This window comes from Lipotes vexillifer, unplaced genomic scaffold, assembly GCF_000442215.2.
Source record: "Lipotes vexillifer unplaced genomic scaffold, Lipotes_vexillifer_v1.1 scaffold238, whole genome shotgun sequence".
Taxonomy (NCBI): domain Eukaryota; kingdom Metazoa; phylum Chordata; class Mammalia; order Artiodactyla; family Lipotidae; genus Lipotes; species Lipotes vexillifer.
This window is the reverse complement of record NW_006785665.1, coordinates 1617181-1631112: the sequence shown is the minus strand read 5'-3', so window position 1 is coordinate 1631112 and position 13932 is coordinate 1617181. Positions and strand designations below refer to the sequence as shown.

Genomic DNA, 13932 nt, shown 5'->3' with positions numbered 1-13932 from the left:
GGGGAATGGGCGTTGGCAGGAGCTCCAGGGAGGGCAGAAGACAGAGGAGGGGGTTTCTCTGGAGGAAGGGATATTGCATCCCATCCCCCTACCATTCATTTACTCACAGGTATCTGTTGAGCGCCTACTTTGTGCCAGGTGCAGGGTGGGGTTGTACATTTAAGGGGTAACTTCCTCCAGATAAGTAGGACAAAGTGGGTACTTGCTCCCTTCCAATGCCAAGGGAAGGTGGGAAGCTTGCTAGGGACTGACAGATCCCTCCTCTCTGTGGCTTCCCTGTGCTGCTCCCTCTGCCCACTAGAGGGCAGCCAAACCTCAGGCTAAGGCCCTGAAGCGTGTAGGCAGGGGCAGGGAGGGAAGAGCCCTGCCTGCCTCATCACTAGGCTGCAGCACAAAAACCTTCCACAGAGGCAGCCTGCCCACTGACGCCAGGTCAGGCAGTCCTTCCTGATATCTGGCCTTAGTCCTTTTGGCCTTCAGAATAAAACGTCTGATTGAGTATCCCCACCCTCCTGCTCCCACCCTGAGATTTTCATTCTCAAACAAGGTTCAGCTCATTCATTCATTTAATTACTTACTTACTCAATAAACACTTTCTGCACCCCTCCTGGATAGGCGGCCACAGAAGGCTTATGAGCTGTGGTTCATGACAGACTCACTATTTGGTCCATTCCCAACTGTGCCAACTTGAATAAGTTATTTAACTTCTTTAAGCCTTGACCCCCTTCTCTGTAACAGAGGGATCATATTCACCTTGCAGGGTTGCTGTGGTTGCTTAAGGAGGGCAATGCTTGTCAAGCACTTTGCATAGGGCCTAGCAAAAGTTGGTGCTCGATAAATACCGCTGTGATTTGCCTGTGCCAGGCATCACGTTGACCTCATGCCTCTTGGCTCCTCTGTGCCTGGTGGTGTTGAGTGGCAGTCTCCCCTATGGGGGTGGCAAAAAGCCTCACACATGATCCCCTACTGCCACCAGGGCTCCTGCTGAGGCTGCCCTTCTTGGACTCCCCGCCAGACTCCCAGTGCTACGAGGACCAGGTTTACTGGGAGGTGAGATGTGGCTGCAGCCCCTCAGGCCCATAGGGCTCTCTCACCCTCCAACCTTCCCTTCCCTGCCGCACCTCCTCTGATCCAACCCGCCTCTTTCCTTCCTCGCTTGCTCCTTCTCCTCTGCGGTCCCCCCCCTGAGCTGTGGTCTCCAGCCCCCTGGAGCTGCCCCTTCACCTTGCTCCTCTATCCTTGCCCTCCAGGTGCCTGGGGAGCATGAGGATTTAGCCCAGGGACCTCTGAGGGCAGAGGAACTGGAGACTCGGGCCTAACTTGCTTCCAGGCCTTGAAAGGACGCTCTGCTTTTAGAATACGATGGCTGGCTGCCGTTGGGAAGCTTTTCTTTTCTAGTTCCCATCACTTCTGCTGCAAGAAAGAAGACAGGAGCCGGAAGGAGCCTCCTTACCATAGGCAGCATTGGGGGAGGGGCTGCAACTAGTGTGGTGAGGGGAGAGCCTCACACAGCCCCACCCCACCACCCCACGCCCTGCAAGTGAGGCACCCAAGTGACTGCTGATTCACTGGACCAGCATCACTCCGTTACAGTGAAGCCTGAGCCAGGGCCTGGCTCTCTGAGGGTGATAAATACCACGGTCACCGAGGACTCTCACTCCTTTTTTTGTGCACTTGGGATTTGGGGGGCTCCTCCTACGATCTAACTCACAATGTTGGAACCTCGGGTGAGAAAGGACCTTAGTGGTGACAATATCCTGCCTCCCTGGGTCCATGGAATTCCCCCTAGGATGCCGTGTTCTGCTAGGTGGATGCCCAGACTGGGCTTACCTGCATCCAGAGACAGGGAGCTCATTCTCCTCCAGCAAGTGTGTGTTCGTCATGGGACAGACAGCTCAGGCTCCTGGAGAGCTCTTGCTATTCCAGAATGGCTGCCACTCTGACCCTCAACTTGGGTGGCCTCTGAACAGAGTAGGAAAAGGGCCCCTGCTGGGACTAAGAGGGGCATAAGGAGTTCTTTGCCACTAACGCCTCAGAAGCTGGAAGCAGCCAGCCCCCAGGCACCAACTTATGTCCCTGTCCCGAGTCTGAGGAGTGGGGACTAGGAAGGGCAAATGAGTTGCTGCAGAGAATGGGGCTTCCGTCAGCCTGAAGCCATCTGACCACCAGAGGGCGCTCCAGACCCAGCAGAGGAAGACGCGGCCTTTCTTGCCCCTCCATCCTCTACCAAGAATGGGAAGTCCTTCCTACAGCCTAACGGCATCCCTGTCTGCTTCAGCTCTGGTCCTCACTATTCATGCCACAAGACTTTTCTGAGCTCCCAGTCCCTACCACATGTCATTCCAGATCTCTCATTCAACAGAGAATCCATCCTCCCAGTAGACCAGAGCTCCTTTCCCAGCCCCAAAGTACTGGGACCCCCCCTTCTACCCTCTCCTGCTCTTCCCCACTCTTCTGGCAGGAGTGAGCATGACTAGAGACCTCTTCCTCAAAACCAAAACCCATGCACACCTAGGAACCCAAGGAGGGATTGCTGAGGCCTAGTTCTGGGACAGGGGCAAAAGGTGCCGCCACGAGGCTCCATCCTCACGGTAGCTGAAGGGACTGAGTCTGGCTGGGGAAAGAGGTCAAGCACAGAGTTGAGGAAAAGCTGAGGAACAAGGAGAGCGATTGAGAGAGAAGTGCCCCATGGGAACCACCCCTGCCCATGTGGCCCAAATATATTTGGTATAACCCTCCCCTTGAGCTCCCCTCCCTCCACAGCCTCCCCTGACCATTGCTGGCTGGGGTAAGTATGTTGGAGGGAGATCCTTGTGCTGAGTCAGGATGACTGCTGAGATTGCAAAAAGGTACCCTGTCCTGTCAGCCCCTGCTGGGAGGGAGTCCGGGCAAGCAGAGGCCCATCCCCCATTTCACCCTGCAGAGCCATCGCTCTGCCTCTGTCTGCATGGATCCAGGTACAGCCAGCTGACCTGTTCTGCCCCTGAGCTCCCTGAGCAGCCCTCAAACAGAGATCTGAAAGACTTATAGGAAGGAGAGACTTAAGGATAAGACCCTCCCTGCCCTTGCTTTTCCTGGGTGGGAAAGGCTACGAGTATTCATTTACTACGCATACCACCAACATTTTCCCACTTGATCCTTTCCTTCTACTCTGGTTCTTTCTTGACCACAACCAAATCTCCTCCAGGCTTGACAGAAAGGGGCTGCTCTAGCCTAGGCTGGTCATTGCTACCATCTCAATCCAGGGAGGCTTCCTGGAGAAGTGACAACTGAACCCTCCCTGGGAGAGGGCAATTACCCAGCCAGCATCTAAGGGAGGAAAGGCTACAGTTCCTAGGGTGGCCCACCAAGAGATCCCTGAGAAAGGGTGATGGCTGCCCGACAAGAGATGGCCCTGAATATCCCCTAACCAGATAGTTCAGGCTCCATCACCCCCATAGAGCCTCTCATGGCCTGGGAGACGCTGCTGAGCTCTACTACAAGATCCAGCACCCTGGCTTCATGGCTCAGGGGACTCTGTCCTGGACTGAACTCTCCTAAACCAGGCCCTTGGTTTTTCCCTCTGCATTTCCTCCTCTCCCTCCCCCAGCTTTTCCTGTAGTGCCTAGCACCCTGGTGGGCAGTCCATAGATTGTTCGGTCCAAATGATGGACTGAGCCATCATTACTGGTTTGGGTCTGGGGGTGATCGTCCCATTACTGCTTTCAGGCAGGGAGCTCAGAGGGCAGGGAAGACAGGTATCCTTGGAGCCTCTCTGCTTCACCAAGACTGAGCCCCTCCCCCATCTTTCCTGTAGCCCCTGGCTCAGCACCATTGGTTCCCCACACGGTGGCCCATCCATTCAGGCTGGGTTGACAGGGTGACAATGAACAGGTCAAGGAGATGGCGGGGACAGGGGCAAAGGGAGCTCCTTCCTCACCCCTTCAGGACAATGAGGCCTCTGCCCCTCAGGGACAGCCCCTCTGATCACCGCCATTATCACTCTCAATGCAGGACAATCAGACACTTGCCCACTCATGAACTCCGTCTGTCCAGCCCCAGTGCCTGAGCTCTGGGGACAATGATGGATGAGGACACTGGGCCGCTGCTCACCTCCCAGGGCCCCACTGATGGGGAAGATTGGCTGCGCTGGGGTCAGTGTCAAGCCAGCAGAGCCAGAGGCATTAGGAAAGGGTTTCTGGAGGTGGAGCTGTAAGGGCTTGGCACAAGTATGTGTGGGCGACAACAGAGCTTCCTGCCCAGACATCTGGCTGGGAGGTCCAAGGTTCCCCATGCGCCTCAGGGTGCTTCTGTGCCTGTGTGGCCAGAGCCCCCTGGGCCGGGCCAGGAGCTAGGAGCTGCTCCTCTGACCTCTGGAGGACCTGGCGCCCTGAACCTGCATAGCCTGGGGAAGGCCTGAGATGCTCCGTTATTGGGATTCAAATCACGGCGCATGGTGGCCCCAGCTCAGGGAGGAATTAGACACGGCGTGGGTGTCCGAAGTGGGGGTCGGTGGCGGTCCCGGGACAGACTAACTCGGCAGCCGCGTCCCCCGCCCCACCTCACCCCAATATTTCTCTCCCACCGTCACGATCTCCCCCGCCCGGCTCTGCGCGCCCCGTCTCCTTTGTCTGGTCCTCCCGCCCGCTCCCAGCCGGGTCCTCCGCGCCGCCCCGCGCGCCCCGGCCCGTGCGCCCGCCGGCGCTGCCGCCGCCGCCCGGGAACAATGCGGGCCAATGTCTCCGGGCGGGCGAGCGGGCTATGCAAATGTCCAACGGCCTGTGAGAATCCCCCTCTGCCGCCGCCCCGGCTTCCACCGCCTGAAAGGGGCTGGCGGCCAGGCCCGGGTGGGGGAGGCCGTCCCTGCATAGGGATGAGCTGTCTTCCCGGAGCGCCCGCCCGGGACAGAGCGCTATTGTCTCCGTGCCGCCGTCTGATCGCCGATCGGAGTTCGCCAGCCCGGGGAGGAAGGATGAAGGCGACCCAAACCAGGCCTTGGGGCCAAGGAGGGGTGGTCACCTGTCCCCTGCATACCTACTCCTCTCCCCAGAGAGCCTTGACTTTGGGGTCAGACCTTGGTGGGCCCCCAACTTGGCACCCCACTCACACAAATCAGTTCATTTCTGAGCCTCGTCTCTTGGAGATTAAACCTAGCCTATAGGTGATGCTCTTCCCATCCTCCCTACCTGTTAACTGCCCTCTCCATCTCCATCCATTTTTTCACATTACATTGACCAGAGGTGTGTCTGGATCCAGTTCCCTTCCAGAACCTTGAGGGAAATACTCACAGTTTCCCCAAAGCAGGTTACTGGACAGAGATGCCCCCGAGGGACTCTCTGTGACTCATGAGCCCCAGGCCCAGTCCAGGCCTCCTTCCTGCTTCCTTCTGCTGCCACCACCAGTTAAGAAGCCCCACCGTTTACTGGGAGAAACCCTAGCCATGCAGGACTGAAAGAAACTTCTCCAGTGATGCAGAGGTGCGGGGGAGTGGTTTGCCACAGAAAGTCCCCTCCCACAAGTGAAACGTGCATCCCTCTAACCCCAGCCCAGGAGCTTGTGCCCATCTAACAGATGGTATCGGCCCAACACTGGATAGTAGGCAAGGGACTCTATGCTGGAAGCAGAGTCCATTCTAGCTGGGAACTTGGCCTCTGCTCTCGGGTGCTTACAGGCTGAGCTCTAGTAACTGGGCTTTTGGCTCTGCGAGGTGCAGGACCTGATTCCACCTTTCCTAAACTCCCACACAGGCTCATAATCAAGGGCTGATGCCACTCAGGTGGGAGCTTTTTCAGAGATGGTACCTGGGCCCTTGAAACAATGATGCTTCTGAGACTCATAAGGTTTTCAGGACAAAATCAATCGGGGCAACGTCAAAAGGAGAACTGTCCCAGGAAGTCCAGGTTTTCAGTTCCAGTAAGGCAGGAGGGAGTTGAATGGGGAGAGGAGGGAGAAGATGCTGGTAGGGCAGGCAGTCTTCCAGGAAGCAGGGCTTCTAGTGCTGCCTCAGAGGCCTGTTCATTTCTGGTTTGGCCCAGGCTTTCACTAAGACGAAGCACTTCCTTCTGTCCTCCTGGCCTCTGTGACGAGATCCAGGTACAACATGCATGGCAACTCCATTCTGGGGAGGTGGAGGTGCAGTGCGGGCAGTGGAGCCTGGCCTCCTGGGATAGCATTTGGGAGACAGATAAGAGGAAAGTTGGGGTCAGGGGATGTGGGCTGAGAGCTGAGGCATTTTATGGTGCCAGGGAAGCAGCCAGAGTTCTGTCCACCCCCACTCCCCACCTTTGGAAGTGGGCCCTCCTCCAACTCCTCAATGGGTCTCTGCTCCAACCTGGAACCCTCCAAAACATTCTGACCTGGGGCTGCCCAGCCTCATGGAAACCCCTCCGGGGACTCCAAAAGCCACATCTGAAAGAAGCCAAACCCAGGTCCCCGCACGTCTCCACACATGGCTAGAGGCTCCACCCGCCTGAGCCCCAGAACACATCCTTGCTCCCATGACCCTCCCTCTTCTCTTCCAGGACATCTGCAGGTGGTCCCCAGAAGAGGTTGGACCAGAGATACCTGCTCTGAAGGGGGCCCTCTCTCTCTTTGGCCTGGATTTCTGGAGCTCTCTGGGCCTGCTCCGGATGGTCTCTGGAAGGTCCCTGGGCAGGACCCAAGCAGACCCATCTTGGCTCTGAGGCTGAGAGAGGAAGTGGGCTTTGTTGTGCTGGGGCATCGACTGGATTCTTAAGTTCGCTTTTCCCACCCTGCTCGTCTTGGCAGGGGAGCCCTCAGCTGGAGAAGCTGCCCCCCCCAACCCTAGTGTCCCCTCCTTCCCAGCTCAGCACCATCCATCTCCGTCTCCCCAGAGCAAGGAATGTGGCTCCAGGACACTGTGGGGCTTGTTCCCAATCCCCTTCTAGCTCATTTCACTTGGGCTTTTACATGCTCGCCTTCATCCCACAGGCTGCTGTCTGGGTTCTGGCTCTGACGGCGCAGACAGAGATCTCCCCTCCTCCCTGCAATTCCTCACGCTTCATTTTATCCCAAGACCATCTGAGGAGGCTACGCCGTGGGGGGTCAAGGAACCCTGGTGTGGGAGCCGGTGGGGGCAGTGTCCCCCTTCTTCCCAGCCCTCCAGCCACTCAGCTGGCCTCAGCTGTAGCTGGACCCTACAGCTGCACGGTATCTGCAAGCTATGCACAGGGTCTGCAAGCCATCCATCCCCTCACTCGCATTCCTGTCCGCACCCCGCAAGCCTCGATTATTGGTGGAATTAGTACCGGGCTTCTTGTTGGCAGCTGCTAATTAAGACCATTTGTAAACGTGGTTATTAATGCTGCAGAGGGCTGTAGCCGCCAGCATCTATCACCCGCACCGCTGGCGAGGTGCTGGCTCCGGATGGCTCCCACCTGCCTCCATTTTGCCCCACCAGGCTTCAGGTCTTCGAGGCAAGGGTTGGTGGGTACAGAAGTTCGGAGGGGGTTTAGCTGAGCCTTCCAGAGAAATGGAGGGGCCGCCTTCACTCCAGGGTGCCCTCAAACTGGAACCGCGAGTGTGTGTGTTGGCTGGGGGGGGCGGGCACTGTGTGAGCCACGTGCTGCCAGTATCTTTCTTCCCCAGAATGTTCAGGGCTGCGTCAGGATGGAGCTCATGAAGACTCTAGGGAGAGCTTGGGCCATCCCCTAACGTGCCCCTCTGCTCTCCAGCAACCCAAATACCGGCTTTGCCTTGAGCCAGGTGAGGGGGACCATTTCAGTGAGACACTCCATATAAAAGGGGGTGATGCATCCGAGTGGAGCATTTACCTCACAGTTGCTGAGTACCTACCAGGTGCCAGGCCTTAGGGATCCTCTCATAAATAAATCACCGTTCCAGGGCACTGTCCCAAATCCCTCCAGACTGGCTGAGGTCTGCCTCCTCTGTAGACCCCCTCACCCCCTTTCACACTTCAGCCAGCCTCACGGTGTGTTGTAACGAGCTATTCATTTTTACCTGCTCACCCCCACTGGACCATGCGTTGCTCAAGGACAGCGGCTGTATGTTGCTTACTGCAAACAGTAAAAGGCTTTGTTGATTCAGCCTTCCCGCCCCGCTCCCTCCTCTCTGACCTCCAGCCTCGGGCTTCCAGAGCAGGATGTGTGGCATGGAGCCTCTGGCCCATTTTGCCTCGGTTGGACCCAGTCAGCCAGGACTCGGAGGAGGTGTATGTGGCCTGGCATGCAGGGCTGGGCCTCTCAGGGGCCTTCCAAGGGAGCCGGTCCGCTCTCAGCAGGCCTGTCTGGGCTTCCCCTCCGGCCCAGCCTGGCCGCTGCACCCCTCCCTCCCCGCCCATGTCCGGAAAGGCGGCCCAAGGCGGCTCAGGAGAGCTTGGGAAGGGACCCTCCCCCACACACCTGCTCTTCCCCATTCTTCTCCACGCGGATTTTACTGTCTTGACACTTTCCTGCAGCTTTTGAAGGAAGAATCCACCAAGACTTTAGTGTCCCCCAATCCAGGAAAAGAGAAGAGGAAAAAGAAGTCCTGGAAACAAAACCCCTCCAACAACCTTAAAGTAGGAGAGATTGGTTGGAAGCCTTTTAATCCCTTAATCCCTCTCAGATGGGCCTTGAGACGTTAATGATTTTCCTAATTATTCCCTTCCATTTTCCCATCGCTCTGTAAGGACTTTCGAGAGGAGTGAAATTCCGAGTGAGCGGGTGTGGGATGAATGGTGGGCCCACCTCCCCCCAGATCGAGCCCAGAGTCCAGGCGGCTGGGGAGGTGGGGGAAGTCCAGGAGCGCTCCAGCTGGGGGCTAGGGCTTCCCTGCCACTGACACCAGTGTGCAAGGCGGGCCTGGGACAATGGGGCTGTCGGGGGTTGCCTGAGAGGGCCAGGTGTGGGGCTGGGGTCCCCTCAGTGTGAATGGCCCATTATCCTGCCTAGAGGATGGGAGTGGAGGGTCTCTTTGTGTCCCCCAGGAAAGGCCCCTCTGGGTGATAATCACCCTGGGAGGGAGGTGGATGTGGTGATAAGGGTCTTTAGAGGGGGCCAAGCCTCCTCAGAGAACAGTTGGCCATTCAGGCCTTTGGCCCTTCTCTTGTTTCCAGAAGCCTGGGATCCTGTAGCCCATCCATGGGGGTGGGGGTGAGGGGGAGGCCAGCAGACATGGCCTAGCTCTGAGCTCAAGCCCCCTCCCCATCACCGTAGCCTGCTACACTAAGTTTGGGGGTAACCTTCTGCAGGAAACCCCCAGACCCCCTTCCTAACCCCCACCTAGTCTTGGGTACCCTGGGGCCTTGCGTCACCTCCACCAAGACACTGAGTTTCTGAGAGTAGACCTTGATCCTGGCGTGTTGCTCTACTTTATAAAACACTCACAGAGATTCTCATTCCACCTCTACAAACTCCCTGTGGGCTGAGGGCATCAGCCTCATTTCACAGATGATAAAACTGAGTTTCGGAGCAGTTAAGGGACTCGTGTGAGTTTACACAGCCAGTAGAGGCAAAGCTGAGATTAGAGCCTGAACTTCCAGTCCTAGGCACAGGGCTTTTGCACTTGCTCCCTCTGCCTGGAATGCTCACCTCCCTAATGACCCCGTGGCTGGCTTCCTCATCTCCTTTGGTCTTTGCTCAAATCACATCCTCCATGAAAGGAGAAGTCTGGGGTTTCCTAAAAAACCTGGAGGTGGGGGAGAGTAGGTGGAGGTGCAGATGGAACGACTGGCAGTTGTTGAAGCTGGATGAGGGGTAGATGGGGGTTCATTAGATTAGTCTATTTTTGCATCTATTTAACATTTTCCACAAGAAAAGTTTGGACAAAACCTGGCCTTCCGGAAGCACCTTATTTTAAGTTGAATTCACCACCCCAACTCCAGCCCTTATGTTCCCTTTCCCTTCCTATTTTTCTTCAGATCATTCATCAGCATCTCTACCTATTTTGAGTATTTGTTTGGATTCATGTTGGTCTCCCACAGTAGCCTCACGAGGCCTGAGGTCCTGGGGTCTGTTGGTGTAGGCTGGTGCCCTGGCACACAGAGCGGCACCTGCCACTTAGGGCCGCTTTGTCCATATTAGCGAAGGCCCGGATAACCTGGGTTTGCGGCTGAAGGCTCTTGGCCAAGCCGCCTTGAAGCAAAGAAAGGGCGGCCCATCGGCTTGGGTTTCCGGCCTGTGGGGTCCTTCAGCACCTGGAGCCACAGCCGGAGGGTCCTTCCCAGCGCCCCACAGCCTGGGCTAAGCCCCTAAGTGTCCCATTATGTACCATTCACTTCTCACTTTGTCGGGCCGTCCGCAGCCGCTGCGTCCTTTTGTCAGAGGGGCCTGGGAGTGCGAGGGGCTATTACCACAAGGCCTCATTATTCCCAGCCAGAGCAATAATGACGAGTCCCTTCCCCAGGCTAGCACATTTTGCAGGGTCCCTCCCATTTAATAACTATAATAACAGCCACCATTTATGAGCCCCCACTTCGTGCCCCGCCGCGCCAAGCACTTTACATACATTATCTCATTTAATTCCCCCAACAGCTCTGGCACATAGCTACTGTTTGTATCCCCATTTTTCAGATAAGAATGCTAAGACTGGGTGCCCAGAGCTCCTTCATCCTCAGCTCAGCCATACAGGGGGAGGAAGGGCAGGGATACACCCATGCCCCAGATGGGACAAGGAGGCGCAGAGACAGGAGGTGTCCTGGGAGAGAGCACACAGCAGATAGCAGGGCCCACGGCTGGGGCTGGGCAGCAAGCGTCCCTCGGGCATGGGCAGAGGAGGGCGGGCAGCCGCCCTCAGACCTCTCCAGGTGAGAGCAGCCAGGCCGTCACTGTATGTTCACAGGGGCAGCTGCTGGCTTGGGGAGCTTCAGTGACTTGCGCTGTGCAGGGCTAGTGAGAATCCAGGGGCTCTGCCCGCAATGCCCACCCGATAGGGAGGGGGCGCTTCTGTTCCCTGGGCCAACACTGAAATGCTCTTAGAGGACCCGGTGGAGTGTGGGGCGCAGGGACCAGGCCCTGGGAGGAGGCAGGGGCAGGTTGAGAGAAGGGGGAGGTAGAGAGAAGGAACTGAAATTGCACCGCTACCTCCCCAGTGAGGAGTCTCAGGGGTTCTCTTACGCTGTGGCCTTCGGGGTTAAACACTGTCCTTGGAACATACGTATATGTATAACTGATTCACTTTCTTATAAAGCAGAAACTAACACACCATTGTAAAGTAATTATACCCCAATAAAGATGTTAAAAAAAAAACAAAAAAGAAACAACCAAAAAAACCCACTGTCCTTCCCAAGCTTTCAAAAAAGATGCAGTAATTATTTTAAATTAGATTTATTTCTGAATAATAATTTCTTCACTTTTTAAAATGTTAATTTTATTTATTTATTTATTTATTCATTTATTTATTTGAGGCTTCCCTGGTGGCGCAGTGGTTGAGAGTCCGCCTGCCGATGCAGGGGACACGGGTTCGTGCCCCGGTCGGGGAAGATCCCACATGCCGCAGAGCGGCTGGGCCCTGTGAGCCACGGCCGCTGAGCCTGCACGTCCGGAGCCTGTGCTCCGCGACGGGAGAGGCCACAACAGTGAGAGACCCGCATACCACAATAAAAACAAACAAAACAAACAAACAAAAAGCAACAACAAAAATGTTAATTATATTTATTTATTTATTTGAGGCTTCTCTGGTGGCACAGTGGTTAAGAATACGCCTGCCAATGCAGGGGACATGGGTTTGAGCCCTGCTCCAGGAAGATCCCACATGCCGCGGGGCAACTAAGCCTGTGTGCCACAGCTACTGAGCCTGTGCTCTAGAGCCCGTGCTCCGCAACAGAAGCCACCGCCATGAGAAGCCCGCGCACCGCAATGAAGAGTAGCCCCCCACCCCGCCCTCACGGCAAATAGAGAAAGCCCGCCCAGCAAAGACCCAACACAGCCAAAATAATAATAATAATAATTTATTTGGCCACGTAGCACATGGGATTTAAGTTCCCTGACCAAGGATCGAACCCATGCCCCCTGCAGTGGAAGCAAGTAGTCTTAACCACGGACCACCAGGGAGGTTCCCAGTAATTTCTTCACTTTAAGGGCATAAAACTTTAGAGGCCCAAAAGGGTGTACCACACAGTAAAGTTTCCCTCCTGCATCCGGGTCTCCACCACCCAGTTCCCATCCCAGAGGCAACTAATGTTTCTGGTCTCGCCTGTATCCTCCCAGAGCTGCTCAGACATTTAGTTATAAAAGTAAACACCGGCCCCTCACCAGGCCATTCATTTGTTTCCTAAATGCGTGGTAAGCACCTTCTCAGCCAGGCTCTAGGGGGCCAGAGAGAACCCTTACCTCTTAGGGGATCTAGGGGTTGCAGGGGAGAGGAAGATCTCTCAGAAGGGCAGAACCGGAGCAGAAGGGATGGCTTTCCAAGGAGAGGGAACAGCATATGCAAAGGCTTAGCGGTGTGACACCTGATGTGTGTCCAGGTCCCTAGTGTGCCTTCTACATGCGAGGCAGGAGGGGCTCGGCACCACCTCGGTCAGGTTGGACTCCCAGAGTCCGGGGTCTTTGGGCTACAATCTGCATGCTCTTGCCCCTCAGCCTGAGGTCTCTCAGGGTCTAGAGAGGGTTTGTTCATCTGTCCCTTCCTAGAAAGGAGCCACCCCTGGTCAGTGGGACCCCTGGCGTCTGCTTAGCCAGGGGGCTGGGCCCAGCCCTAGTCCCGAGGGGGAGACCTACTTTACCATGGTTGTGAGGGTGAAATCAGTTTATAGGGTGTTTTGTACAATGCTCGACACAGAGTACGTTTGCAGTTCGTGTTGGCGTTGTAACTGTTCCCAGCACACCCTAACCATCCCCGTCTCAATGTCCCCTCTCTGTGGGAACGTAAGTATCCTCTTTGCTCACTCCTGGCCCCCCAGATTCTTCTCCAGGTCTCCCAGAATTCCACTGAGCCGCAGCTTTCCCCTTGGTTTCTCAGGGAGAGCAGTAGGGGGAGCCTCACCGGGGCACAGGACCCTGTGAGCTGAGGTGTTCACAGTGGAGAGAAAGACTGCCCCTCCTGGCCCCTCAACTCCGCCTCTTCTCGCCCACCCTCCTTTAAAAGGAACCCACCCCCACTCATTACCGAGCCCCAGCAGCCAGGCCCTGGCTAAAGTCCTGGCTAAAGGCAGCAATTAGATCGTTAGCACCAGCCCCAACCCACCTGCTTGGAGTCCCTCAAATGCATTTTAATTATAATCCCTTAATCTCCCTCAGATGTCGAGGCTGGCTCTAGGGCTTTTGCCCCAAATAGCCCCTTCCCTCACTCTCTTCCCCCAATTAAGGGGTCCTCTCAGCAGAGAGCCCCTCTCCCAGCTAAAGGCCTCCCCGCCTGGGAGCAGCCGCCTCACGGGCTCTGTCGCCCTCTCTATGGGAAGTGGCCCCAGATGGCCGGCTAGTCCGCCTGAAGTTCCCATGTGTGTGGCTGAGCCCCCTCGGATTATGTGCCTCCTGCCTGGGCACGAGCTGAGATGCTTGGGACCACTTGTCTCTCCCTTCGTCTCCTCTTGTCCTGGTTTCTTTGTGTCCTCCGGGTAGCATCTCCCCCTGGCCCTTTCACAATGACTTCTATTTTCCTGTCAACCCATCCATGCCACCCTGTCCGGGCCAGCTGTCTCCTTGGCAATTCCATCCAGGAGCAGCCAGGTTCTGTCACAGGTGGAACTGAGGCCAGGGCCCTGACAGGATGTCTCCTGGTGGCAGCGCTATAGTGACCTCCAGCAGAGTGCAGCCTTGCCCTCCTGCCCCTCGTTGCCCATCAGGGCTCTGAGACCCTCCGCCACGTAGGAACTGGCAGAACATTGGGCGGCCTCTGTCCCTGAGCTCTGAGCAGGGCAGAGGCAGGGGGAGGGACAAGATGACCCAGCATGTGGCCCTGTCTGAAGCTGAGCCTGGATGAAGCTCTTTCCTGGGAAAGTTCTGTCACTAATTGACTTGCAAATGCCTTGTTTGTCCCCAGATTCATAATTAG

The 13932-nt window shown here is 56.2% G+C and overlaps 1 protein-coding gene across 2 annotated transcripts in view; it reads left to right on the top strand.

Annotated features, from left to right (window-relative positions):
- LOC103076996 (ammonium transporter Rh type B) overlaps positions 1–1651 on the top strand; it is a 38226-nt gene extending 36575 nt beyond the window's left edge. The window contains exons 9-10 of one of the 2 annotated variants that reach the window (XM_007457890.1): positions 977–1050; positions 1251–1651. In XM_007457890.1, coding sequence (XP_007457952.1) covers positions 977–1050; positions 1251–1319 — 143 coding nt within the window. In that variant the 3' untranslated portion in view covers positions 1320–1651. The remainder of the gene's footprint in view (positions 1–976; positions 1051–1250) is intronic. The other variant, XM_007457891.1, reaches the window with a different exon arrangement.
- Positions 1652–13932: the final 12281 nt, after the last annotated feature.